Below are 26,367 nucleotides of genomic sequence, written 5' to 3' on the forward strand. Positions count from 1 at the left end.
CCAAAAAAATCCCCTCTTAACACAAATTTTTATTCAACTTTAAATTTTCATCAAACCACTAGGATTCATGGCAATTTACTATCCCAAACTTTTGCGGGTGGTACAAGAAAGTGTACAAAATATTGTTTCTATCTTTTCCTCCCATTATCTACTCAAAAACATTATTTCCTATTCACATCACTTCAAAATTAAATTGGTGAAATGGAAAGAGATTGCTTCAAGAGAAATCAAAATAATTGAAGAATAGTGAAGATCAAAGTGAGTGGAAAGCATCATTGCAAATAAAGGTATCTAAATTTATATCACAGACGAGTTCATTATTTGATTGGATCATTATCTATCTGTAGCATATATAAACCCAAAGCATTGTTTTGATGTAACCTATTTTACTTCCCATTTTACCGTAAACTAAAATGTCATTGTTGCTATTAATAAATCAATCCCACTTAGAATTGAGCAGTTTTATGTGGTTCCATAATTTTTCCCAAGAGAGACAAACAATTGAAGGAGCATCGAGGTTAGAAGTTTTTATAATTTGTTTGAATTTTTTTCCATTAATTAAACTCTGCAGAATTTTGACTGTATGTTTCACTCTCAATTTCAATCTATTTTAATTAACGTTTTCATTCTAATGTTGCAATACACTCTCATTTGCTGGTTGCACAATCTTACTTGATGGCGGATTGTACAAGAACAACCAAAAGGATGCAATTACTTAAGAACTAAGACTACCGTGGACACATATATAGTAGAAGTGGCTTCGTAGATATTGTATAGTGTTTTTTTTTCCTTATATGCATTTGAATTCCTCGACAACGAATTACATTACCATCATGAATGTGTTTTTTTGGTTAATCCTCTAGGTGCAACAGTTAGAGTATGTATCTGCAAGTTATGCTTTGATGAGTTCTTATGTTAATTTTATTTTTTAATAATGATGGTGTTCTTTTTTATCCATAGGGGCTCTCTACCTCTTGCAAGAGTTGATTGATGGTCCTAATAAGCTTCCTAACACTTTGTGCTGCTTTAGATTATGTTCTATATCCTGATTTTGTATCTTTGCATAAATATGTATGTAATTTGTACAAAAAATAGAGAACAATGAACGTCTAAAGCATTCAAATATCTATACTTTGGCGACAAACAATGGTGGCGAAGAAGAAAAAATACATATCAAATTGGAAATGAAAAAAAAATTATCAGAGAAAATAAAATTGAGGTATATACATGAATCAAAGTGAGGGTCATTGTCTTGATTATATCTTCTGGTATATATTTACAAAAAAAAAAAAAATTATTAGTCTTTCATTTCCTTCATCAACATTTAATGGATGTTTGTTAGATGATATTTATCTGAATTGTTGTCATTCTATTTGTATTATATTTTTCAGAGAAAAAAAATTATGAAAAAACAAGAGACGACGAAGATGGAAGAGGAATTCCACATGCATGCCGCCACCGAAGAATGTAATAAAGCATGCCACACTTGACACTCCACCGCCAGGGTACCTTACACCTATGACGAGTCTACGCTATAAAACATCGAAAGGAAAGCTGCACACAACCCAATACATCCATCAGTAAGCCAACATGGAAAGAGATTCATTCCATCCTTTAAATTTAATATATTTCTCTTTCTTTTATGGACATTGAGAGTGTGGTGTCAATTGAGATGATGAACACATCTTACACTTTGATGGTGAACTCTATATTTAACAATTTTGATTCATGTATTGAATAATGCTAGGTTTTTTGAATCAAAGAGGGAAGTAGTAGTATAAGCAAGCTTGAAAAAGAGGGCACAAGAAATATCAAAGTACCAAGAGATGGTGCAAAAAATATAGAAACAAAGCCACATAGTGGGATGAAAAGACCAAGTAGTACGAGGATAAATATCATGCTTAAGTATTATGACACACGATTTGGAACAGTCCATAAATTATGGTTACCATTTTTGTTTGTTTAAGTCACTTGAGAAATTTGTGGCATTCATGGTTTTTGTATGGTGTTGTTGTAATATATAAAGAATTGTAATATATTATTCAGAAATGATAGATGAACACACATATTTAGACACAAATACGACAGCAGTTACTTTTTTTTGTAATTTTTATTAAAGTACAAGGGCAAAATCGAGTTTTCAGCTGAATAATTCTCTCTCTGTACGTCAGTCTCCCTCTTCTCTCTGCTATCTCTCTTCCCTGACTTTGGTGGTGGTTAGGTCGAGAAGAAGGAAGAGGCAATTGTGACCGGGGTAGAAAGGATGGTGGTCGCAGGAGGAGGGCGTTATGGTGGGGGTCGGAGTCACAGAAGACAACGATGGCTACAGGAGGCGACAAGGATGGAGGGAGGGACGAGCTCACTGTTTGTTGTGGTTGTGGAGGTCGGATCTGAGAAGCAGGAGGCGGTGGAGAGAGGAGGTCAAATCTCAGAGAAAGAGAGAGCGGATGTTGTGGCGGTGGTAAGAGGGAAGAGACGGTGGTGAGATGGAGAGACATGGCTAGAGAGAGAGTTGTTGAAAAGGGGGGACGAGGTAGAGAGAGAAGAAGAAAAAAAGATAGAAAAAGGGAAAAATACCATATTTCTATACGGTGTCGGTATTGTGTCTATATTTTTGTGTTTGGTTATCATTGCTGTATATTATTTTATTTGTAGGTTCATGAAAAATATATAAATTACATGCAAACTTAAAACAAAACCAATATTTTCACAAGAAACATAGTCAAGTCTATAAACACATTAGCGCAGTAGAAAGAGCGGACAGACGGGCACGGGACGCTAGTGAGAGTTAATAGTAATCTTCTCCACCTTGCCAAAACAATAAATCTAAATTAGAGGTAGCTTGATCTGGTGGGTTTTACCTTGCCAAAACTAGATGGAGTGTTTTCTAGAAAAAAATACATAAAATCTCATTACATGGATATTTGTGAAGATGTTATGTATTTTATAAATTAATGAAGGTTTTAATAAATTTTTATAAAATAAATAATGTAACAAATTAATTATTAAATGAATATTTATGTTTAAATTACGTTGCAAGAGTAAGTTCAAGTACAACTTACTGTAAATATTATACAAAAATAATATATGATTTGTGATACCAATTTAAGTACTAAAGGCAGTAAAAAAAATTAAAGTGGCTTGACATGAAGACTGAGATGCACGGTGATGAAACAAAGAAAGTGTAGAAGGTGTTTGATATGTGAGTTAGGAAATATGTTAGACCATCACCATTTTTTATGAACTTCAATAGTCAAACGTTTTGATCTAAATGATACTCACTACTACTAGTAACCATAGATAGCATCAAATAATCTCTTACCAGTCTTGTGATAATCCATGGGAAAAAGAAAGAAAAAAATAGCTAAAAGTGTATGCATGGTAATAGTGAAAACCGAAAAAACTGAAGGGAATGCGATTGATTATATGGGTTGAACTTGCAGCCCTTGCATTTCTCAGAAACTTAACCGAACAAATACAATAGAAACTTTCCTCAGTTATACTGAAGTTGCCACTGCACATAATTGTATTACAAAATTGTTTAATAAGAGAGACTATCTTGAACTGAGGCCAACTTTTTTAAAAAATCAGAAGAAAATTATACGGGGATGGTTATAAGTATAGCTGGATGAGCTCATCACTAACAACTGATGGAGTAAGAACACCTAAATCTGTGAAAAGCAAAGTCAAATATTGAGGAGGAGTATAATCTCGGGCAGAGCATTCCACCTCAACCTTGGATGGAATAGGGACACCAAAATCAACTGGTCGTAGGGCAGGTGCCAAATCCTTTTGGTCCAGAGGGTAATGACGAGCAAACTGCAGGGTAACACAAACAGAACATATAAATTAGTCGAGATCCATTGCTAATAAATATAACACTTAGCAGAATAATGCATGCATTCTAAAGTACTCTTGTGATTTTTCCTTGTAGCTTTTTGTGGGATCATTTCAATTTTCCAAACGTATGTAATAAATATACTACTATGATAAAAACATATGTAATAAATATACTACTATGATAAAAACATAAACTAGTTATCATTTATAAAGGGTAAACTTGTAACACATGAATTGTCAACAAATTTAATATTACCACCAACTTTCTTAATTCTTATGAATTAGTCAACAGCCTTATATTTAAGAACAGAGGGGTAACAACTGAAATATTTGATCGATAAAGTATTGAATAGTCAAATGCACCTTGTAGCTTTCAGCGGCCACATAAACTGGCTTATTCATACTCTTTGCAACCAACGCAATTTGGTATGTCCCCATCATGTTAATTATACCACCGCTTTCAACAACTCCATCTGCACCCACAAGAACCATGTCCACCTCGTCCATAGTATAAGCCACTGCAGAGTCTATCACAAGTTTCACAGGAACATCGAGCTTGGCCAGGTCATTGGACAGCCTTAAACCTGTTCGGTCTGGTCTCCCCTCTGCAATGTTGGATAAAACAGTTAAGAAGTTTGAATCGCAAATTGGTAGCAGTGAAAATATGTTAATATATGAAAATATCTTATAATATCTTAATAAGTATGTTAGAGTATCTAAAGTTTATCTTGTAGGATGTGTTTCTTATCTTAGAATATTTACTAAGATTAGTATCTATCTATATTACTTAGTTTTGATCATTTTTTTCCTTCCTGATTTCCTTATTTATTTAGGTTTAGGAGTCTTGTATCCCTATAAATTGGGGTTAGTGTTTAGTCGTTTGTATCTAAAACTCATAATTTTCCCCGTAGAGGGGAGACCATGAGATGTTAAGGAAATTGAAGTGACATAAAGGTTAAAACATGATCAAATACTATCCTTCTTATAATACACCGTAAACATAAAATATTGGTCATAAGTCTTTCATTCCCCTCCAAAAACATTCTCCCAAATTAGATGAGCGATTTCTCTCCCATCCTCCCCCGTAGACCTCTACTTCCTTTCCCTTCTAACTCTTGAAAAAAGCCTAAATGAGTCTAGTTACTAGTATAGTTGTTTTATCCTCACTTAACTCATTAGTCGTTCCTAACAAACAGTGAATTTCATCACATTCACTGCATATTTGGATTTCAAGCAAACTGAACTCCATCCACAAACTTGTTTTAAACAATCACATTGACTGGTATCTGAACATGATATTGAGCCTCAACCATAGTTTTAGAAGAAGTAAGAAAAAGACGGTTTCAATTGGATCAAGCCATGACTTGTAAGCCATTATCAAAAGATTCAAAACAGGGTATAAAATGTGAACCACTCATTATGGAATGTATCCTAATGTGCAAACATGCATTCAGTCATTTAGAAAGAGAGAAAAAAAAAACCTGTGCAGAAGACTCGGAAGCGCTTCTTATTATGTGCAGCCAGTTTAAGAACTTCAAAGACAACTCTCGAAAAACCATGTACCAAAATGGTACAACCATCAAATATAAAATCTTGGCTAAGCATTCCAATAATCTTGCGAGCCTACAAAAACAAAACAAACAATTAAACACATCAGGCACCATCAGGAGTAAAAAAGAGTTAACAGCACAACCAACCATACACACAAACAAACCTTGTAGGAAATTTCCCCAAATTTGTCAGCACGCTCAATCAAGCGAGCTTTAGCGGAATTGAAGTCTTCAAATTCCAAAGCAGAGGTCCTTGTCACGTATCTCATAAACAGGTCAGATGCCGCTGTTAATGATATAGAGGTTGTATCCCATGCCTGTCAGCATAAATGTTAGATTAAACCCACATTCAACATAACAAATTGATCAACAAAATCAATAATTCAAAAATATAAAAGAAATAAAAATTACCGCTAACTATTTTACAACATTATTTATTTTCATATCTCATTTGGGATACATTTAACCGACTAAAGGGCTCATCACACAGGTGCTTATATGAATCTATTTCTATAATCAAAACAAATACAAAACGTGGTTAACTGTTGTTTTTATCAACTATCCTGAAAAACTCATTGAACTACCAAAAATAGATTATGAATATGAACCTATTTGGATAAACAACTTATAGCATAAACACTTATCATGATAAACACTTATGTATAAGCCATTTATATAACAAAAGATAAAAATTCACAAATTACACTTCTATGTTAATTCACAAATTCTTACTAACGAAAATTGTATCTTCATAACCTACTTTTTCATAAACTACCTTAGACAAGATTATGAATAATACATAAAAAGCTTATTAATTTGCATAAGCTATTTTGCACAAGCTCATAAATACGAAGCATCTCATACTAACGCATGTAGTTACATTCAATTCCTTCTATTTTCTAAAATTATTATCGTTGTCTATGTGTGAGTGTCAATATCGTTTCTCGTGTCTATTTCTATAAGCTCTCCCTCCCAAAGACTAGCCAAACTAATAATAATAAATCCAAATAAATGTTCATAAACCAATCCAAACCAAACCCACTATTGGGAAACTATCATTAGGTTTTAGCATGAAATTAAGTTAAAAAAAGGTAAATCAAGAATGAGAAAAACACATACTTTAAGAGTATCAGAAGCGTTTTTGAGTTCAATTTCAAGCTGCATCATTGTAGAAGCTTTACTAGCACTAATAACAGCAGCAAGAGCCCGAATTGCGGCAACTGCTTCTGCCAAATCAGGATGATTACGCCACCTGTTGAATTCATCGATTACAGAGAAATTGGTATCTTTATCAGTGTGAGAATTTGTTGAAGATGATGGTAGTGGTGGGTTAGGGTTTGTCGCAGATTGAGCTTGTGCTAACCATTCGGTGCTGACGACACCAAAGTGCGCTAAGCGGGTCTGGTAGTAAGCGGAGATTTTGGGATTCTCCATTGATGGAGCTTCGGTTTCCATGCGTTGTGGTTTTTTCTTGCGTTTTGATTCTTTGTTAGTGATCCCTAATTTCAATTTCAGTGCCGTAATTTTGTTTTTTTTAAACAAAAAAACTTAAAATTTGAGTGTCATAATTTTGTTGTTAATGAAACTTGTAATGAACTCCATAAAAAAAAAAATTAAAAAAACTTGTAATGAACCAACTTAAAATAAATAAATAATATAAGATCTTAGGATATGTTTGAATTTTCTTTTGGGAGTTAGAAGTAATTGAGAAGATTAAAATTGATTTTTGTTATTTTTCTAAAGGGAAAAAAAAAAAAAAAAAAACTAAAGACTCTAACTAGATGGTTAGACCAAACAAACTTGACGTCAATGTCAATGTCAATGACACCCGTTAAAAGAACATATGTCATGTCGAAATGACTTCATGGAAGACATCGAGATCATTACCAATCAATTTAAAAGAACATATTTTAAAAGGTTACTTTCACGCAAAGTGTGTTGCAAATGAACCACTCAATCTCTAAGCAGAAGTTTAATAGTCCATATCAAATATTCATATTTGTGAAAGATATGCATGCCCTTTTGAACGAGGTCAATCGTAGTGTTTGCGTCAGAGATGTAACACCTTCTTATAGTTAGAGGTATAACACAACTTCAAATCAAACTATAATATAACCCCGAAATCTCAACATTTAAAATGTAGGGGTAGCTAATGTTGAATAGAATTGTAACAATGATAGAAAATAAATGTTTCGATTTTGAATTAATTATAACTTGCTTCAAAAATAAAATATAATATAATTAATTTTAACTTGAAGTTTAAATTTATAGATTTTGCCTTCAAAAGTAATGTCTACTCTTAAATTTATTGTTCAATACATTTTCATATAAACAAACATCCAAATTTAAATTATTTATTTTAAACTCATTTTTAACTATAATCAATTTTAAGTTTAAAAAAAAAAAAATATAATCAATTTTACAAACAGAACTCAATCAAGTTTTATCATTATATAACTACACACTTAACCGACCAATCTCTCCTTTTTGTATGAGTCTCTTACATCAAATACATGACACTATTACTAATTAATAGAACACAATGTTGGGCTATACTGAATTGTCGCAAATGCTTTCAATACAAAGATCTATTGCGCATGAATCAACTTATGAATCCTCATCATTCATCAAGGCAAACTTGATTTTGCTATCACTTATTGGAGAGTCTAGTGTATAAGCTTGTTAGAAACAAAATCACTTTTGTGTGTAAATAACAAATCGTTCGATTTGATAACAAAAGATAAAATTTAAAGTAATAATCGCAAAACATACAACAAAAGTTGTCGTGGAAGAGATTACTATAAAAACAAATATTTCAATCCAGAACACAAAATTCAACTCACTGTTTAATTCCAATCTATCTTAAGCCTCACATTTGCAACTTAATTTGTTTAAGATAATAATAAAAAATGAATACAAAGAATATGTAGAACTGCTAAATTGGTACCCAAAAAAAAAATATAGGAACAAAATTAAAATGTAGAACTGCTTCTACCAACCCTAAAAAGCTATGACTTGTGACAAACCACAGCAGTGCAGGATAACTCATTGTCTATACTCCACAAATTCAACTCTTCGAGCCGTTTCTGAATCGAATCCAGCTCCATCTCAGTTGACCAATATACCAACTTTTTATCCTCCAGAGAAGATTTACTAACACCACCTGACCCAATCTTCAAGCCAAAAGATGTTCCGTCAACTCTTCTAATACTTGCACCATTCTGTTCCAGTAATTTTGTTACAATATACACAAAACTTAGGCTACCTTGGTTTGATGAGTCTTTTCTTCCCAAAGAGTCTGCCATGGCTACAATTTTTGACACAAAGCCATTAGTCCAGATTTTTTCACTAGACGGTGAGCTTTTAGCATAAAACAGTTCCAACTTGTTTGCAACACAGAAGTCATCGTTGGGATTTCTAGACTCGAGCAATACATCGGAAGTAAGAAGCAAGCTCCCATCCAAAACCCATGTGTTATACTCATTCTCAATACACTTTTTAATTACATAAGCCTTTGCCACAATACCCTTGATGGTTTCAAAACTCGAACCTTGTGAACTCAATTTATTTGTTCCAATACTACTTACAAATTGGTCTACATTAATTACAGGATGTCCCCTCCTTGCCAGATCAAATAAGGAATCAGAAGGGGGCGCCATAAGTATATAATTCCTTATATTTAGCCTCTCAAAGTGGCATAGCAAGTTTCTTGCTACAGCATCTGACACCCCTAAAAGATTTACTAAGAAGACACTATCTTGTTTCTGCATAGAGTGAAGCAAAGCTCCAAGTTCTTCCAAGTTCCTCACAAATCTTCCTGGAAGTACTTCTCTGAAACAAAAATCGAACCATTTTAAACTACTCAAAGGCTGCATTTCCAAAATATTGAAATCTAGAGATCTTTCCTCTAGTAACTGAGAATCAGGTCCAGCAGTTTTCCCGTAATTCACTCCAGCATCTCTGTGAGAGACACTTAATGCTCTCTCATGCAAAAAATTGGCATAGATATTATAGTAACCATGGGATTGAATAAACTTGATGAACCAAGGTGTCCATATTCTCTCCCCCATCTTCTTATACCAACCTGTAGTCACCTGTACAATTTTTCAAAACTAAATTTAGGAATTAACTGAACTGATGGTGTCTGCCTGAGAATCAAATAAGAGCGAAGAAAAAGAAACAATTTTTCTTTTGAAATTTTTATTACCATCCCCTCAAGAAATGGTTTATTTCCCTTCGCTTTGTTTTTGTCATACCACAACCTGAACTCTTTCCATGGCTTTGGAAAGAGAATTTGTCCCCACGTACCAACCAATTGGTATAAGAAAAGTCGTGTCTGGTCATCCAACTGCAATTTGTTGCCATGTTTACCTGCAACCAGAAACCAATTATATCATCAATAAACTGTAAACAAATTCACAAAGTAGCGGAAAAGCATAGTACAATTACAAATGCAAAATTAAATACATAACAACACCAAAAAAGGGGTTAAACTTGGTGTCACTTTTGTAGCTAATCAACCACACAAAACCAGACCATAACACAAAAAAAGGATTCAACTCGGTGGCACTTTAGTTACGACCAGACCAGAATACAAAAACATAGCATCCATATTTAAAATTGGATAGATTCACACATCACAAGACATGTTTACAACTTAGCACAAAAAATATAACTTACATAACAGGTTCAAATCGATAGATGTAATGACAAATCATCAAAAGGTTCAAAATTAATGAAGAGCGAAAGATGGTGGAATCGGGTTCCCCTTGTTGGAGATGGATTCAGCTAAGTAAAGCTGAGTTTTTTCAGTTTGTTGGGTTCACTTACCTCATTGACCTGTTGGGTTCATTGCAAGCTACAATAATAGGGTTGTTCGTGTTTTCTCATTCGTGACTTTGTTTATCTTAGGAGCTATGGGATTCAGGGTTCACATTGAGGTGTCAGATGAATCTATGGATTCAAGTGCTAAAACTGTGAAGTTGATTTTTAGTGCACTATGGAGCCTTATAATTCAGCCGGTGTATTATGGGTTTTTAAAAACACTGAACCATTTGTCAAAAAAAAATATATATATACTGAACCATTGTCATTTCTGGGAAAGCTAAGTATTATGTAGCCTCATTCAATTGTCCTCAAGCTTGTGAACCTATGCAAGTCAAACGCGTCTATGTGGGTGTACCTAAGTTTAAACAAAAACAACTTTTAATCAGCCTAACTTAATTTTGATACTAAAATTGTAGACTTATATGATTTTGAGTTAACTTGAGTCCGACAACCATGACAACAAGGAAGACTAACACATAAAACCCCACCCAACTACCACTACCACTATAACAGAGGTATTTAGTAACTAACATTGTGAAACAGTAGGTATTTGCAGCTTCCTTCCCCAAGATATCATTAGCAGAATTGATGAATAACTATATGAGGACACCAGCTAAGTAATTCACTTCAAATATGATACAAAAAATGGTAAAAAAGCTAGGGATACATTATACATTCAATTTACTCACAAATACAAGCATCTCTGAAAGCCATTTCTATTCTATCTCTCTCACACATAGCACAGCCAACAAACAACACATTATCCCCATCCATGAAGTATTCGCTTACCTAACTCGTCCAACATCTAATCTCCATTTGCTATCAATATCAACACCCAAGTGGCCTATTTTAAAGCAAAAATTAAGGGCAATTTTATTGTATAAAATTCCTGATATGGAAGAATCAACATAAGAGTCACACTCCTCATGAATAGTATTGAAAGCCTAATCTAATGATCTTGTATTTAATAATGACTGATTGCATGACTTGAATCTATAACCAAGGTTATAAAAAAAAGTCCAAGACTGTGACCAAATTGTTTATTTATGTTTCCACGACCTTAACACAACTGTCATTGAGACTACAGTGGCCACTATGAATGGTACATAACACATAGAGTAGCATATCGCTATGTAACTAAATGTAAATAACAAGACTTAGTTACAGTTGCACCATTCTTATGATAGACAAGCAGTAGACTAGTAAAGCCCTGTAACTAACTCTAAGAGTTAGTTACCGGTAGTTAGAGCTCAATAGCATAGCATTCTATAAATAGAATCAATGATCATTGTAATCATTCAACAATTCACAATCAATAGATTCAGCTCAAAGAGCTTTGATATTTCCCTACAACTATGAACCCTATCTTCAATTTCTAACAGCTACATATCACTATAATTCTCTACAATACCAAGAATCCCAAAAGCAATTTAAAACTTTGCATATTGCAATAAATGACAATGTAATAAATCCAACCATTGTAACAAGTCTACTTCATTTTAAAGCAAAGTAAACAAAAACAGAATGGTACCTGGAACAAACCTTGCACGTTGCAATGTAGCACCAAAAATGGAAGGACTGTAATTAGAACCATTATAATAGAAATTCACAATCAACGCTTTAACATACTCGTAATAAAGCGAAGAAACCTCCAAATCATCCTCTACAACAAAAGCAAATTCGTCATCTGAACCAGGCCACCATGCTTCCAACCACTGTGCCTGCAACCCCACATTCCCAGTTCTATAATGCACCACCTTTTCCCCATATTTCCACTCAAACACATCAACAAAATCCAAAATTCTATGCGATTCGATTAATTTCAAATCGACATCGGAATTGTTCAAAGGGGCAAAATGATCAATGTAAACATGGAGGTGAACGCGATCGCCGAGGTAATCTGCGGCGGCGAGGGAACGGAGGCAGCGAGAAACGGAGTCGAGGCGGTTAAAGGCGAGAACTTTGATAAGGAACGTGAAATTGGGGGAAATTGTTGAATTAGGGTTTATTTGAATTGGGGATTTTACTGTGAAATTAGGGTTTGATTCGGTTATTGAAGATGGGAGAGAAGAGTTGTGAAAAGTATAGAAGATGAATGCAATGAGTGTGATGAAGATTATTGGAAGGAAGTGCTTTTTGGGTCCCACCATTGATTCAAAAACATTGCTTGCAGGTTAGGGTTCTTGAGATGAATGAATCAATCAGGAGATAGATCTCAGTGGACACTAAAACGACAGTGAAACTTGTTAAACGACGTCAAGTCAATGTAATCACTGCAAAACAGTACAAAGCTACATTCCCTGGATTTTCATTATTTTTATATTTGGATATATATATTAAAAGGCTCAAATTTTGATTTATTTCATGTTTAAAAAATTAAATTTTTTCCCCTCAAAAAAAAGTTTTTGTAAAAGAACTTTTTATAAGGTTTAAAACTCCTTGCAAAATACCATGTAAAAATTAAAAAATTTAAGGATAGTTAAAAAAAAATTGAATTTAACATAGATTAAAACTTTGTGTTGAAAAATTGTAAAGACTTTAATATGTCACTATTTTTTATGAGAGCTAAACGGAATTTAATATATTTATAGGAAAAAAAAATTATTTAACCATAACTTAATAAAGTGTTCATGGATGGAGCTAAAAAATAAGCTTAGTGGACCAAGTTTAAGAGTATAATTTAGTAACAATAAATATTTTTTTAGGGAAATAAATAAATTTGTAAGTTCATAATATATATACTAGCGTCCAGACGGGCACTCCCGTGCCCTTCTGTCCGCTCTTTCTACTGCACTAACGCATGTAACTCATAAACAGTATGTTTTTTAACATCAATGTTGTTTAGTTTTTCTTGATATATCTTGAAGAAAATTATTAGAATTAAAAGAATGATCAAGCTTGATCAAAAAGAGAAGTATTAAACTTGATAAAAAATGTAAGATAGGTAATTCATGCACTTTTTAACACGGAGTTACTTAATATATATTTAGTTTTGTGATGCATAATCATCTATCTATGGAGGATGAATATACATGAAACATGAGTGGCAGTTATGAGGGTTGGTTTGATGAAGATATTAAATCTTTTCCATCGCTAACACATTTTACAGAAAAACAGTAAACATATGCTCTATATTATTTATCAAGCCATTTGAGTTTGTCACAAAATATAAAATTAGGAAAATAGAAGGAAAACCAATAGAAGAAATAAGAACAAAACTTTGATAACACATTTATGTCTTTCAAAGGACGAAGACATTTCAAAAGGAGTGAAAGCATATTTACACATTAGTCATATCACTTCTCATACTTTGCGATATTTTTGATTGAAAAAGTCAATGTGACATAGCAAGTGGAATGTTAATTAAACTGGGGCATATAATTGATGTTGTTGTTTGATAAATGTTGGAGAAATAGAAGGCAAGAGCGCCTGCATGCAACGACCCCTTTCCTTTTTTTCATTCACGCTTTGTTGTCGATAATGTAGCACCATTTTTTGATAACTTCAAATTCTTCTTTTTCGTTCCACTCGATCTTCTTCTGCTCTCTTATTCAATTCCTTCACTCGTCTCAATCTCTAATCCCTTCCACTTGATATAGGAGATATTGAACCTATAAATTCCTCATATGGGATAGAAATAGGATATTCAAGATAAAAAAAAGCATAGTATATATACTTACTCTTAAGATGATTTCAAAATTTGAATGTGAATTTGTAAGTATCATTTACAAAGCATATTGACTTTTAAATATTATTTGATACATTCAAGATAAAAAAAGCATAGCATATATATATATATATATATATATATATATATACTGCGCTAATGAAATATATGAAAATCCCTGTTCATATAAGGTGGGAATTAATATATAGTAGAAAGAACCCTGTGCCCGTCTGAACATTTTAATAAGAGAAATTTTTTGGGTGTAGCCTAGAATTCCTAGGTGTGGTGTATTAACCTTATAAGAAATAGCATAGTAATTTTAATATATATCCATGCAGCTACTAATTCTTTCTACTCTTGAATTTCAGGTAAATTTAAGAGTTTAAGAATTTCATATAAGGTTCTTTGTACATGTATGGTTACCTTTTCAGCTTTATCTTCCTCCTTGTGTTTCATGGTCTCTACTCAAAGCAATGTTCTCGAGTTCCCATTTCAGTGCACAATGAACAAAGCAGCCACAAAGTTAAAATAAAAAACAAAAAGTTGATGGTATTGAATATTTTGTTAAATCCTTGTAGGAAATTGATAAAAACTTACTTTTGAGTACTTTCTTCTTGCTTAAGAATCTGGAATCATGATCCTTTATTCTTATTTCATAAATTGTGAAAAGATAAACATGATAACAATAATCATAAGAATCATAGAAATAAGAAACTGACTTAGAAGAAATAAGTGAAACAAAATTGGTATGAGAGGTTTTCTTTTTGATGAAGAATAACAGGTTGTAACAAAAATCAACAAAAATGAGCATATAAAAAAGTGAATAAGAAGAATAGAAGAAAGGAAAAAAATTGAAGAAATCCCTACTGTCGTCATGGTGGCATCGTCACCTATGTGATAACTTGTTGTGCTCACAATGACTTCTCCGTGGCCAATCCACCACACCGCTTCTTTTCAACGGTGGCAAAGGACACCACTACCTTTCCCCTTTTTCTCACCTCTCTATCTTGAAAGTGAAAACACAACATTCCAACACCGAATATGTGCAGCTATTGCAGCCCTGCCGCATGTACCGCATATACTAATCTCCTTTTTTACATTAAGGTTGTTGCCATGCTCCATCGTTATTCCCGATTTCTGCATTTCATGTCCTGTGTGTATACATTATTATAGTTTTATGAATCGAGTGAGTGAGTATGAAGGGTAGCCATTTTTTCCAGTTATGAAGGATAAGCATACCATTTTGAAAGTAGAAATAATGTAAGTTGAAGTTAAAAGATGTGTGGGTTCAATTAGTGTAAATTATATAAATTGTACTCCTATATACCGAAGTTAGGCCCTACAATGACGGGGTGGTTATAATGATCATGTAGAAGAAGAAAAACCAATGAATGAAAATCATTTAAAAAAATTGACAATTTGATAAATAAAATTACCAATTTGCAGCCGATAAATGGTGTGAGACGATCATCATTTGTTCATATGGTTTAAACTTGATTGAAGAACCCTTTCATCTCTTATTGCATTTCAGCCATTGATTTGCGAGTCCTTACCGATCACTAAACATAACATAAATTGGGATGAAGAAACATTATAAAATTAAACCAAATCAAAAATCTATATTTAAACAATAATTTGATCCCCACTATTCTTTTTAAGCAAACCCTTTCACTTTTGAACCCTTGTGCTTTCACTTTTGCATATACCGGTGGTGTGTCTATGAATTGGAACTGCAAAATAGTAATCAATAATCAATTGTAGAAATTGTAAGCAGAAGGGTTCACCAAAAACAAATTATAAGAAGATAACCAAGGGGGTAAATGCCAAACGTTTTGTCTATGTAAGAAAGTAGATATCCTTGAGAAATTTTAGAAATAATGATTATGAGTGATGTCTATTGCATGAACGCAAGTTTGAGGATAATGAAACTATCATGAATCAGTTATTGACTTATTCTTTGTGATGTCTAACCATCTCATTCTGTTTATAACTTACTGTTTTAAATAAATAAACCACCCAATTCTCATTTTTCAAATTTTATTTGCAATTGTTGTTTCTTAACTTGAAGGGTAAAATAGGTAGGAAAATAGGCTACATCAAAGCAATGTATTGCCTTTATTAATAGGTATATATATATATATATATATAGAAGATGCATCTAAAGGTTTTTTTTTTTTTGAAGAAAGATACATCTAAAGTTAATATGTATCCAAAAATATTATAATTTCAAGGATATAAGTAGGGATGGCAAAATAATCTGCATCCGTGGATATCCGCGGATAAAATCCGTCACGGGCACGGAGTGGATACCTTAATGGATATACATGGATAAAATAAACGGATCTTTTAACTACCCGCTAATTAATAGATACGGATGCGGATTTAATGGTATCCACACCCGCGGATATTCATACCCGCTATTAAACCGAGTAAATTACATAAATAACCTCAATATCATTCAACTTCCTAAGAAAACACCCTAAGTATTGTGAGTGTTATCATCGGTTATTACGCTCCTTTAAAAGGAAGTGAAAGTGGTTGACATTGTTGAAGCAAAAACTTTGTTTATGTTGAATATGATGAGTTTTACTTATGTTTTTGTTAAATCAAAGAACTTTATTTTTATTAAATGTAAGGGACTTTATTTATGTTTTTGTTTAGTCAATGATCTTTGTTGTTATTGTAATGTATGAATATTATGTTTTGCTAAGTAGAAAAGAAAATGCGTGTGAAGAACTTTTGTTTCTAAATTTTAGCTAAAAAAAATTAAACAAATTTTTTATTTTATTTTTATAAATGTTATCCATGGATATATGTATAAACCCACGGATTACCCGCTAAATGGATATCCGCATGGATATGGATAGAGTACGGATTTCATATTTATCTAACGGAGCGGACACGGATATCACACTATCCACATCCATGGATATCCATTTACATCCCTAGATATAAGAAAGATGAGTGCCTTGAGATTTGTCATAGAATGACAAGACTAAAGCAATTTTTTAATAACAAAGAACGAAAATAAGAAACAACGTAAATGCAAATTTATAAGGATAAATTCACGAGTATGTAAACAAAATTACAGGTAGGGGAGGGAATATGCCAGCCTTGCCTACATAACCTAAAATCTAGCCTATGTCAAGTCTAGGTCAGGAGAAATTTTTTAAATAGAAAAGACTAAGATTTTTAAGAAGCTTATTTAGCTAAAAACGGTAGGTCACAAGCTATAAAAAAATTCCTTTAGACCTACCAAGGTGACTTACTTAAGTAAATATGAATAATATTTTATATTCTTGTTATTATGATTGTATTTTTTTAGATCCATGAATGTTGTGTTTACGAGGAATGGTTTTGCTATCCAAAAAAATTTAACGGCGCAGCTTGTTTTCCACTTTCCTTCTATGATAAGATACAGGTCAAGTTTAGGTGTTAAATATTATGACAATGCAGACGTAGCAAACATGTGAAAGTGGAATTAGAAATTGAAATTCTAATTTATGAGGGAAGTGAGTTTAGCAAACATGCTCAAACTGAAAATTTAGTATGTTATTTCTATCGTCCAGTTAACCATTTAAATATATTTTTATTAGTAATTTTGCCTTCCCTTTTAGCTAGTTTGTATTGTTGAGGAGATGTTTGCTTGTTATTTAGTTTTTACAATTGGTGATAGTTTTGATGCTTTGTTAATCTCTAGGGATGTTAAGAAGACACTTACTTGAGTCCATTATAGTTCTAGACTTCTAGGCTTTGTTTGCGAGTTTGGAAAGGAATGGAGGGGAATGCTTGAGAAAAAAGGAATGAGCAAGTGGAAGAAATAGAGAAAAATGGGATGGAAGTGATTTGAGGGGTTAACTTTTTTTCATAATACAAAACCCTCATCATTTGGGGAACTAAAAAATCGTATTGGATGAGAGTTTGGGGAGGTTTGGGGAGATTTTGGAGGGTTTATATGAATTCTTCAAATTTAAAATTTAATCTATGTTGTGATTAAATTTATCAACATGGTTTAGGTGATTAATGCATATGATCATATGCATTAATTCATCATTCTCTAAAAAACTACTCTTTTAAAAAAATTAAAAGATTTTTCCATTTTTCCTCGTATTTTCCATCTCTCAAAGTCTTCTCTTCCACCCCCTCTAAACTTGCAAAGAAAACCCTCGTAAAAGCTTTTGACTTGATTAGTTCCGTGATCTTTGTTCTCACACATTGAGAAAGAGTTTTCTATGTTAAATTTGAGATGTTTTTAATTATAGTTTTTCTTCTTGTATTGTTATTATTTTTTGTGTGGGTTGTGCTTGATAATTCTGTTGCAAGCTCTGGTCTCATTAAATACATGGTTTGTCTTATACAAAAATGATTGCAACGATCCTATTTGAGGATAATAGTGTATATACAATGCTAATTTGGAATAAGGGTAGATTAGAAAAGATAAATATATATATATACATATATATATATAGTATTTCACCACAATTTTTCTCGTGATAATCTAACAAAAAATAGTATATATCATTCAACAAAGTCGCAATAATCTATTTTTACAAAATCACTATCAAGTGTAAACAACTAGCACAAAAATTGATTTCTTTATCTAAGAAATATATATTTGTGTTTATGATACAAGTGGGAAGAAAACTTATACAAGTGGGAAGAAAATTGTTGACACAAAAGTGATTTCTAGATACTACAGAAAAGTTAAGTAAAAAAAAAAAGTATCACAAAAAAAGTGCTTATGACTAATATAAAAAAATGTTTTAGGTCGACCAAGAGAAACACTTGCATGTTACAACTTGCAACCATGTAGCCAAAATTACCAACTTCTGCAGCAGCTTGATTTGTTGTATTATACACTATAGCCTTATGAGTTATTATAGAATATAAGTGGAAGCATTTTTCACCAAAAACAAATAATAATTAAAAGAAGTGCAAGAAACATTTTTCTAAACAAAGTGATTTTGAAATTGGATAATGGATTCATTCATCATGGTTAACTAGATTACAAGCATCACAAGCCATTTCCAAAGCTTAAACTTGAATCTGGGCTTAGCAATACATTTTGTATACCAAAATGACTTCCACAAGATTCAAATCATTGTTGTTCACTACTCTCTTTTTTCCAATATACTTAATTACATTTTACTTTTAATAAGACTATAAGCTACAACAACTCCCATAATTAGAGAAAGATCAATATTTGGCTCCACCACCATTGTGAAAACATCATTTCCTAGATCAATTCCACAAGTTGACTTCTTTCTCCTTAGCTGCTCATAGAAAAAACATAAATTAGTACATGTACTTAAGCATTTATATATGTTTATGTTGTTTACCAAACTTTGCTGAAAAAATGTTAGAAATCTTAATTACCTCTGCAACTATCACTCCATTCTTGTCCATTATTTTGCAAGCTGGCTTGCAAGTGCTGCTTTCTATTTTATAATTATATGGTTGGTTTTTATCCAATCCAAGTTCAACTTCATAACTTGAATCCCATTTAGAGATGCTATATGTTTTACCAACTCGAAAGCATGGTCCTTTCTGGTCGTTCCTTGTCGCCGGAAGCTTGTAACCCTCCCAAAACCTAGACAACTTATATTGCTGCACGCACAAACATACATACACATGTTAATATTGATCGATTCATCTAAAAAAACGAAAAAAATTCAAAATTTTAAAATTATAGTAAAATGCAACTGATGTAGCCGCAATTGTGGCCGTGATAAAAAAAATGATGTCGCGGCCACAATTGTGGTGAATAAAGTTGGCAAATTTATAGGTATTGACATACAGTTATGAAATTTTGCTTACCTTTTTGAGAATAGTAAACAAAGTATTTCCTCTTTGATCCATGAGATGAACTTGATCTCTATGATTTGAGTTGTAGTTATCAACTCTATATGCAATTTGACCATTGGAATCAAAGACGGTACACCCCTTTCCATTCAATACAAGAGATTTCATCCATAGGGTGAAACTCTCTTGCTTGGAAGTGAAATTGCAAGTTGTAGAGGAAGCTAAGGCTTGGGGATGAACTTTTCCCATGGTTAAAATTTTTATAAGGATATACAAAAATAAAAGAGCTTTTATATACTAATGTATGGGTTAACCCTAGCCACATGAAAGTATTTAAACATATCATGAATCATTAGTGGCTTAAGAAACAAAAGTCTACATTAATAATTATATTTGCACGAGAATAATTATTAGTGGTTGAGATGAAGCAAGAAAACAAAATAATTAAACAAAATATGTATGAATTAAATTACAATATCTTGTCTACTATGCTTTTGTCCTTCATTTTCGAAATAATATCTTGACAAGTTAGTTGGAGTTAACCAAAATTCCACACCGGCAACCATAAGTAGTTTAATACAAATTCCATTCAACCTTATCAATATGGTCCCACTTGTGGCCGATTTTGAAGAGCATATAATATATGGGTTGATCTTATACCATTCAACTTAGTTTTATTTATTTATTTGTAGTTGCTTTGTAAAAGCTTATCATTGGTGCTTCCTTTAAATATTTTTCTCTAAAAGTTTATGTCATTTGATGGAACTTAATGGTTTTTTATATAAAATTATAGTATCTTTTGTTTTGATTCATGTAATTGATCCAGCTCAGTAAAAAATATCTTGGTTCTTGTTGATTTTTCTTTTTACAACCATGATATTTGGAAACCTAATTTTTCTCTATGGTCATAAAAACCGTATTTTATGGATCTAGATCATAGACCAATCCCCTCTTGTTACTTTATGTCTCTATCTTTCTTTTTCTCATTATCACCTCTTTATTCTTAATTTTTTGTCTCTCTCCTTCATACTCACGAAACCATACTTACAGTTCTCCCCCGCAACCGGTGGTCCAAATCTTCATTTTATCTCTATCGTTTTCTTTTTATTTCTATCATATTATTAATCTATCACATCACTCTCTTTATCTATTTCTCTTTTAAAATACGAGGTATATACGATTTTTTTTTACACATTGTTGTTGTTGTTGTTATCTCACACACGAGGAAATTTCACTATTCTAATGGCAGGCTACTACTGCATAGAAATTAAGCCTAAATATGTTTTTAGTTTAGTTCTAGTAAGATTTAGACAAATTTCAAGTTAAAAATTTTCAGGATGGTGTCTTCGTAAATGTATGGTATTGTTTTAGGTTTAATTTTTTATGTAAAATATAAGACTTTTAATTTTTAGTCTCAATAAAAAAAAATTAACACTCATCCTCACATCTAACCCCATTTAATCATTTGTTAATCCTTAAGTTTATTTACAATTGAGATATGACTAAAGTATATGTTATATTACCATAAGATGTAACTGTAAATTCTTCATTTATACATATTTGAGCTCGTAAGTATTATTTGTCTTGAATTAGGGTATCATCCATTCAATCTAGATTTTTCTTTTATATAAAAAAAAAAAAAAAAAAAAATACCACCTATGATTAATGATGTAACATGGACTACGACTACTTTCTTTTATTCTCCACCGTCCAAACACCATAATAGGGATTGCAAAGACTAAAATATTATTTAAGACTTTTCATTATAACTTATTTTAAAAAAACTAATGTATAAGTTAAAGTATGAGGTTAATTTATATACATTCTTAGTGTAAAATGTTTTTTCACATGCATCTAATAATGTATTATCACACCATTTAATAAATTTAAAAATAAATGATTTATTTATGATACTCACAAAGTAATATTACAATACATCATTATTGATACATAAAATATTTTTACTAAGTTTAATCCTTCAAAGTTAATACCAAAAAAAAGTCTTTGAAAGTATTTTGTAAGGAAATACTAAAGGAGAAATATTAAAAATTGAAAATCTCATCGTGTTGTCCTCAAGGCCAGTCCAAGGGCCAAATAATCTAAGTTAGGGTTTTCTTAGGTCTCAAAGTTTTGGGCTATAAATAAATGCCTAAAAAGTTTGTTTTATTTATAAATATATAACACGATAAATTAATTATAGATGTTTTTCTAGTCTTTTGGTTAATAGGTAGACCTCATTTCCTTCTTTGACAAGGTTCAAAACTAGATTAATTATTTTGTAAATGAAACAATATTTATTATATTTTATTATTCTTAATTTTTTTATTTTAAAATTTCTCAATGTCAAATGCATTTTAAACATCTAAATATGATGAGCCGACCTGTAATATAATATCTTATTCCAAACTCATTTTGCAATTTATTTATTTTTTGACCAAAAAACCAATTTCTTAACTAGGCACTAAACTTATCGGCCGCCAAAATGACTCACGTTTTGTGATATGCTTGTTAATTGTGTTGAGAGAATAAATTAAGAACTCATAAAGTTTGCGACCCATCATACTACTGTGTGGTCATGATAATTTGAATGAGAATGCCAATAAGTGTTTTTAAAATATTGATTAAAAAAGTTATAAAAGAGTTTAACTATATAAAATATATTTGTACAATCATGTATTAACTTTTAAACAATTTTCTCTCTAATATTCATGTTATATTCTTAATTTAATTTTTTCTTCTTTCTGTCTTTCTATTGTTTTTGAACAATAAGAAATTAAAAAAAGAAGGTAGTCAAAAACGTTATTAGTCAATAGTTATATAAATATCGTTACTCTTAAATTATATTGTACAATTTTTTTGCATATATATAATGACGTGTTGTCATAGCATCAATCAATGAAGTATCACAAGTTATGTATTTTTAGAGTAATGATATTTGAACATCTATTTTTGTACAACTTTTTGGATAACCTTGTTGTTCTCTCTTCTCATTGGTCAAAAACAATGGAGAGAGAAAAAAGAAGAGAGAAAATAAGAAGATAATAGGAGTATGAGAGAGAAAGATGTACAAAAATGATTGTACAAATATCATTTCACGTATTTTTAACCCGTTAAATGATGTAGTAGCAACAAATCATTGGATATATGTGTACAGCTTTTAAATATTGACGGTGTAGGTATTAAACTCAAAATTAAAAGAGATAATTCTTTTTTTATAAAAAATGGTATACCTTAATAAACTACATATGTACCAAAATTTTCTTTTATAAACTACATGATCAAAGTATACCTTAATAAACTTGTTAGCATAATCCTTATATTAATTAATTTTAGTGTTTGAAAGAAAGAAAAAAACAAACATGTTCCGAATTTGAATATGCCAAACACACCAGGCTCAAGCATGCTACAAACTCCTTGGCAACTATGGCAATTGCCAACTCTGATCCAAGTGGCATGTTGAAAATTTAAGTATGATAATGAAATCTCATATCAATTAAGAATAGATTAAGTAGATACACTTAATATCTCATATTGTTTATTGGCTTAGGTACTTTTGAATTAGTACGTGACGTACTATAAGTGTTCAGTTTTACGCTATATTATACAATAGTTTATTTTTAACTTTTATCAATTTGATTTTAGTGGAAAAATAGGTGTTTGGTTTCTACCTCTCAACTTGATTTTTGAGTCAAAAAATCAAATTGATTTTTGTCACCATAATTTGGTCTTAATGTGTGTAATCTGATAGCGATTTTGATTAAAAGTTTAGAAATTTTTCAAGTGTGTGATAACCATTTATCAATCTTTTGTGAGTTGTGAGCACCATAAGATTGTTGGGTTAAGATAATCAATGGTTATGTTGTAGAAGGATCATGTCACGATTTGTAATACGATGACACGTTTTTTAGCTCAATTTGGAGCATTTTGCTGCTGACCTACAAAAAGTTAAAAAGGATTCTTTAAAAAGAAATGTAAAAAAGAATATTAAATGTAAGCTAACCCATTCATGCCGAACCAGGATTTGCTGCTGTTGAATTATCACACAGTTTTTAATTTAAGCCATTTGATTGGATTACAAAATTATAAGTCTTGTCACACAAACCCATCCAACAACCCAAAATAAAACTGCGTGAAAAGTTACAACACCAAATTTGTATCCATTCACGCCTTACCTCGTGAGAAACTCCTTGTGACGACACTTGTGTGGTTTACGAGCTCATGAGAACACAAATGCACACTTCTTCATGTGTCCTAAAGCTACTAGTTGTTGGAAACTAATCAATCTTGATAGTCTCGTTCATGACCTTCTCCACGTTAACATTTTTACTATTGTTTCATAGTCAGATAATTCTCTTGGCGTGTTGCGAACTGCGAATTGGTACTTATGTACTGGTTCGTGGTACATTTGTGAATTGATTTTCACAAATTTCTCCTATAATTCATCAAAATTGACAAACCGAGCTAAACTGATATAAGTGATGATCGAAGAAAGAGGAAGATGAGGTTGAGTATTAGATAAAAGATAAAGGAAAACATACGGTGATGCAAATAAATTTTGCATAAAATCTCTTTGAAACTTGGAGAAAGAGAATGTCTTTTGCAAAATAATACCGATAAAAAATAAGAAGAAATAAAGTGAATATCAAAAAAAGTTTTGGTAAGTGGCCACTAGTTTTTCACACTATCAATTAATTTAACTGATACTCCCTCCATTTATTTTCTTTTGATGTTTTAGGACTTCAATTTTATTTCAAAACATTTGATGTTTTAAGATTTTTAATATTTTTCTTCAATTTTACCCTTGTTGAAAAACACACCATTTAATTGAAAGTTTCAATAATAAATGCAATTGAAGTTTCAATTGTGTGGTGAGTGTGATAATTAAGGAGATTGAAATTTTTAGATAAACATAAATAAGGGCATTATAGTCTAAACTTTACAACTATTCTTATATTTTAATGATTCCTGAATATATGTGCAATCATCTAAAATATCAAAAGAAAAGAAATGGAGAGAGTAAAATATTACAAGATTTTGAGTACCGTAGTGGAGTTGAAAAGACTCTCATTTGGTAAAAAAAACATATTTTTCTTAAAAATTTATTGATAGCTTATTATACTTGATCAGTTAGTAATAATATTACGAACCGACACGTACTGAAGCTCTATACCTCTATATGTAACAAATTCTTCATATCTCGTGTACCGGAAACCTATACCACGTGTACCAACGCGAATTATGAATTATGTAACTATGACTGTGATTTTTTATTTATTTGACAAGTTGTCTCATAATCAACAAGCAACGACAACCATGCTCTTGTGAAGTTTGTGGAAATGTCGCAACACAAAGCTATGGGAAGGTGTCGATACATCTCCTCAATTTATAGTCAACCGAACAAAAGATTCTTTCAAAGAATGGTCCTGCATGTAATGGGCGAAACTCTGATTTCAAGGTACAACTCATGATACTAAGATTTTGTTTAGGAGTTTGGAAAGAAGGGGAAGGAAGGACATTGAAGGGTGCGAAACATAGAAGAAAATAGAGAAAACTTTCACAATTTTTGAAATAGTATTTTTTTATAGAGAATGATAAATAAATACTCATGATTATTATATTTTTATTTTTAAAAATATTATAACAACATAAAGTAAATATAAAGAATTCGTGTAAACCTTCCCAAACCCCTCATAACCCGCTTTCAATACAATTTTTGAGTTCCTATAAATGCGAAGGATTTTCTATTATCAAGAAAAATAAACCCTCCAAAGTTCTCCCCTTTCAATATCTTTTATTTCTTCCACTCCCTCCTTCTATTTTTCCTAAACCCTCTCATCTATTCCCCTTCAAACTCGCAAACAAAAGTCTAGCCGAATTAAACCCTCATCCGACAGTAAAGTGTAATATGAGTTGTGCACTCTTCAATAACAATTCAACCATGGGATATGACATGTGCCTTAGAGATTCCATGGGAATAACAATTCAACCATGGGATATGACATGTGCCTTAGAGATTCCATGGGGTTTTTCCTTCTTGCTGTGTCAAGCTACGTGAACTATATAATTTCATCTACACAGACAGAAGCCATAGCGCTTTTGGAGGCTATCCAATTAGCCATTTCAAGAACCATGTAATCTGTAATTTTTTAATCGGATTGTAAGACCATGGTTGATAGTTTTTGTATATCTCCCCACACCGTCCCTCAAAATCAGATTGGCAATATTACATGGAGGTAAGTAAATAAGGTAGTTTATATTATTGTTGGAGCATTTTTATTGTGTTTTAGTCCTTCATATTTTATCTTCGTGAGCTTAGTTAAATTAGTAGGGACAGTGTATAATATATGTAAGAGTCGACTAAACTTATATGTAATGTGAGCTATTGCACAAGGCCTCAGTTATGATCGTCCAAATTCTGAACTTAATTGTATATCTATTCAAATGCTATATCTCTCACCAATTTTTGTATGAATAAAACACAATTCTTTTTTCAATTAAAAGCATATGTTTAATGTAATACAAATTACATAATATTTATGTTAAAGTATTTTTAAACATCAGTTTAAACCATGTTCCAGACTAAAAGAATTAATAGTCACTTGAATTAAGTAATAAGAAAATATAAATCTACACACATTAAAAGAATTAGCCCACCCACAAAATCATTTATAGCTATGCCGT

At 31.7% G+C, this 26,367-nt stretch overlaps 3 protein-coding genes and 1 long non-coding RNA gene across 4 annotated transcripts; all 4 read right to left on the minus strand.

Moving 5' to 3' along the window:
- Positions 1-3,391: 3,391 nt before the first annotated feature.
- On the minus strand, positions 3,392-6,911 carry LOC11440383 (translation initiation factor eIF-2B subunit alpha). The gene is made up of 5 exons (XM_003627392.4): positions 6,510-6,911; positions 5,555-5,707; positions 5,322-5,463; positions 4,204-4,445; positions 3,392-3,819 (listed from the first exon to the last, which is right to left on the minus strand). The coding sequence occupies exons 1-5, from the start codon at positions 6,843-6,845 to the stop codon at positions 3,613-3,615; spliced, it is 1,080 nt and encodes a 359-aa protein (XP_003627440.1). The 5' UTR covers positions 6,846-6,911; the 3' UTR covers positions 3,392-3,612.
- Positions 6,912-8,159: 1,248 nt separating this feature from the next.
- Positions 8,160-12,495, minus strand: LOC11439840 (uncharacterized). The gene is made up of 3 exons (XM_003627393.4): positions 11,749-12,495; positions 9,598-9,761; positions 8,160-9,484 (listed from the first exon to the last, which is right to left on the minus strand). Exons 1-3 carry the CDS (start codon positions 12,365-12,367, stop codon positions 8,399-8,401), a joined length of 1,869 nt encoding a protein of 622 aa, XP_003627441.1. The 5' UTR covers positions 12,368-12,495; the 3' UTR covers positions 8,160-8,398.
- Positions 12,496-13,542: 1,047 nt separating this feature from the next.
- LOC112417019 (uncharacterized) lies at positions 13,543-14,532 on the minus strand. Its single transcript, XR_003007448.2, has 3 exons — positions 14,482-14,532; positions 14,308-14,362; positions 13,543-13,828 (listed from the first exon to the last, which is right to left on the minus strand). It is a non-coding gene; the product is annotated as an uncharacterized lncRNA (long non-coding RNA).
- A 4,296-nt stretch (positions 14,533-18,828) lies between these two features.
- LOC11445045 (protein LURP-one-related 11) lies at positions 18,829-19,996 on the minus strand. The gene is made up of 3 exons (XM_003627394.4): positions 19,702-19,996; positions 19,261-19,491; positions 18,829-19,157 (listed from the first exon to the last, which is right to left on the minus strand). Exons 1-3 carry the CDS (start codon positions 19,933-19,935, stop codon positions 19,023-19,025), a joined length of 600 nt encoding a protein of 199 aa, XP_003627442.1. The 5' UTR covers positions 19,936-19,996; the 3' UTR covers positions 18,829-19,022.
- Between the last annotated feature and the right edge of the window lie 6,371 nt (positions 19,997-26,367).

Source organism: Medicago truncatula, chromosome 8 (genome assembly GCF_003473485.1).
Source record: "Medicago truncatula cultivar Jemalong A17 chromosome 8, MtrunA17r5.0-ANR, whole genome shotgun sequence".
Classification (NCBI taxonomy): Eukaryota; Viridiplantae; Streptophyta; class Magnoliopsida; order Fabales; family Fabaceae; genus Medicago; species Medicago truncatula.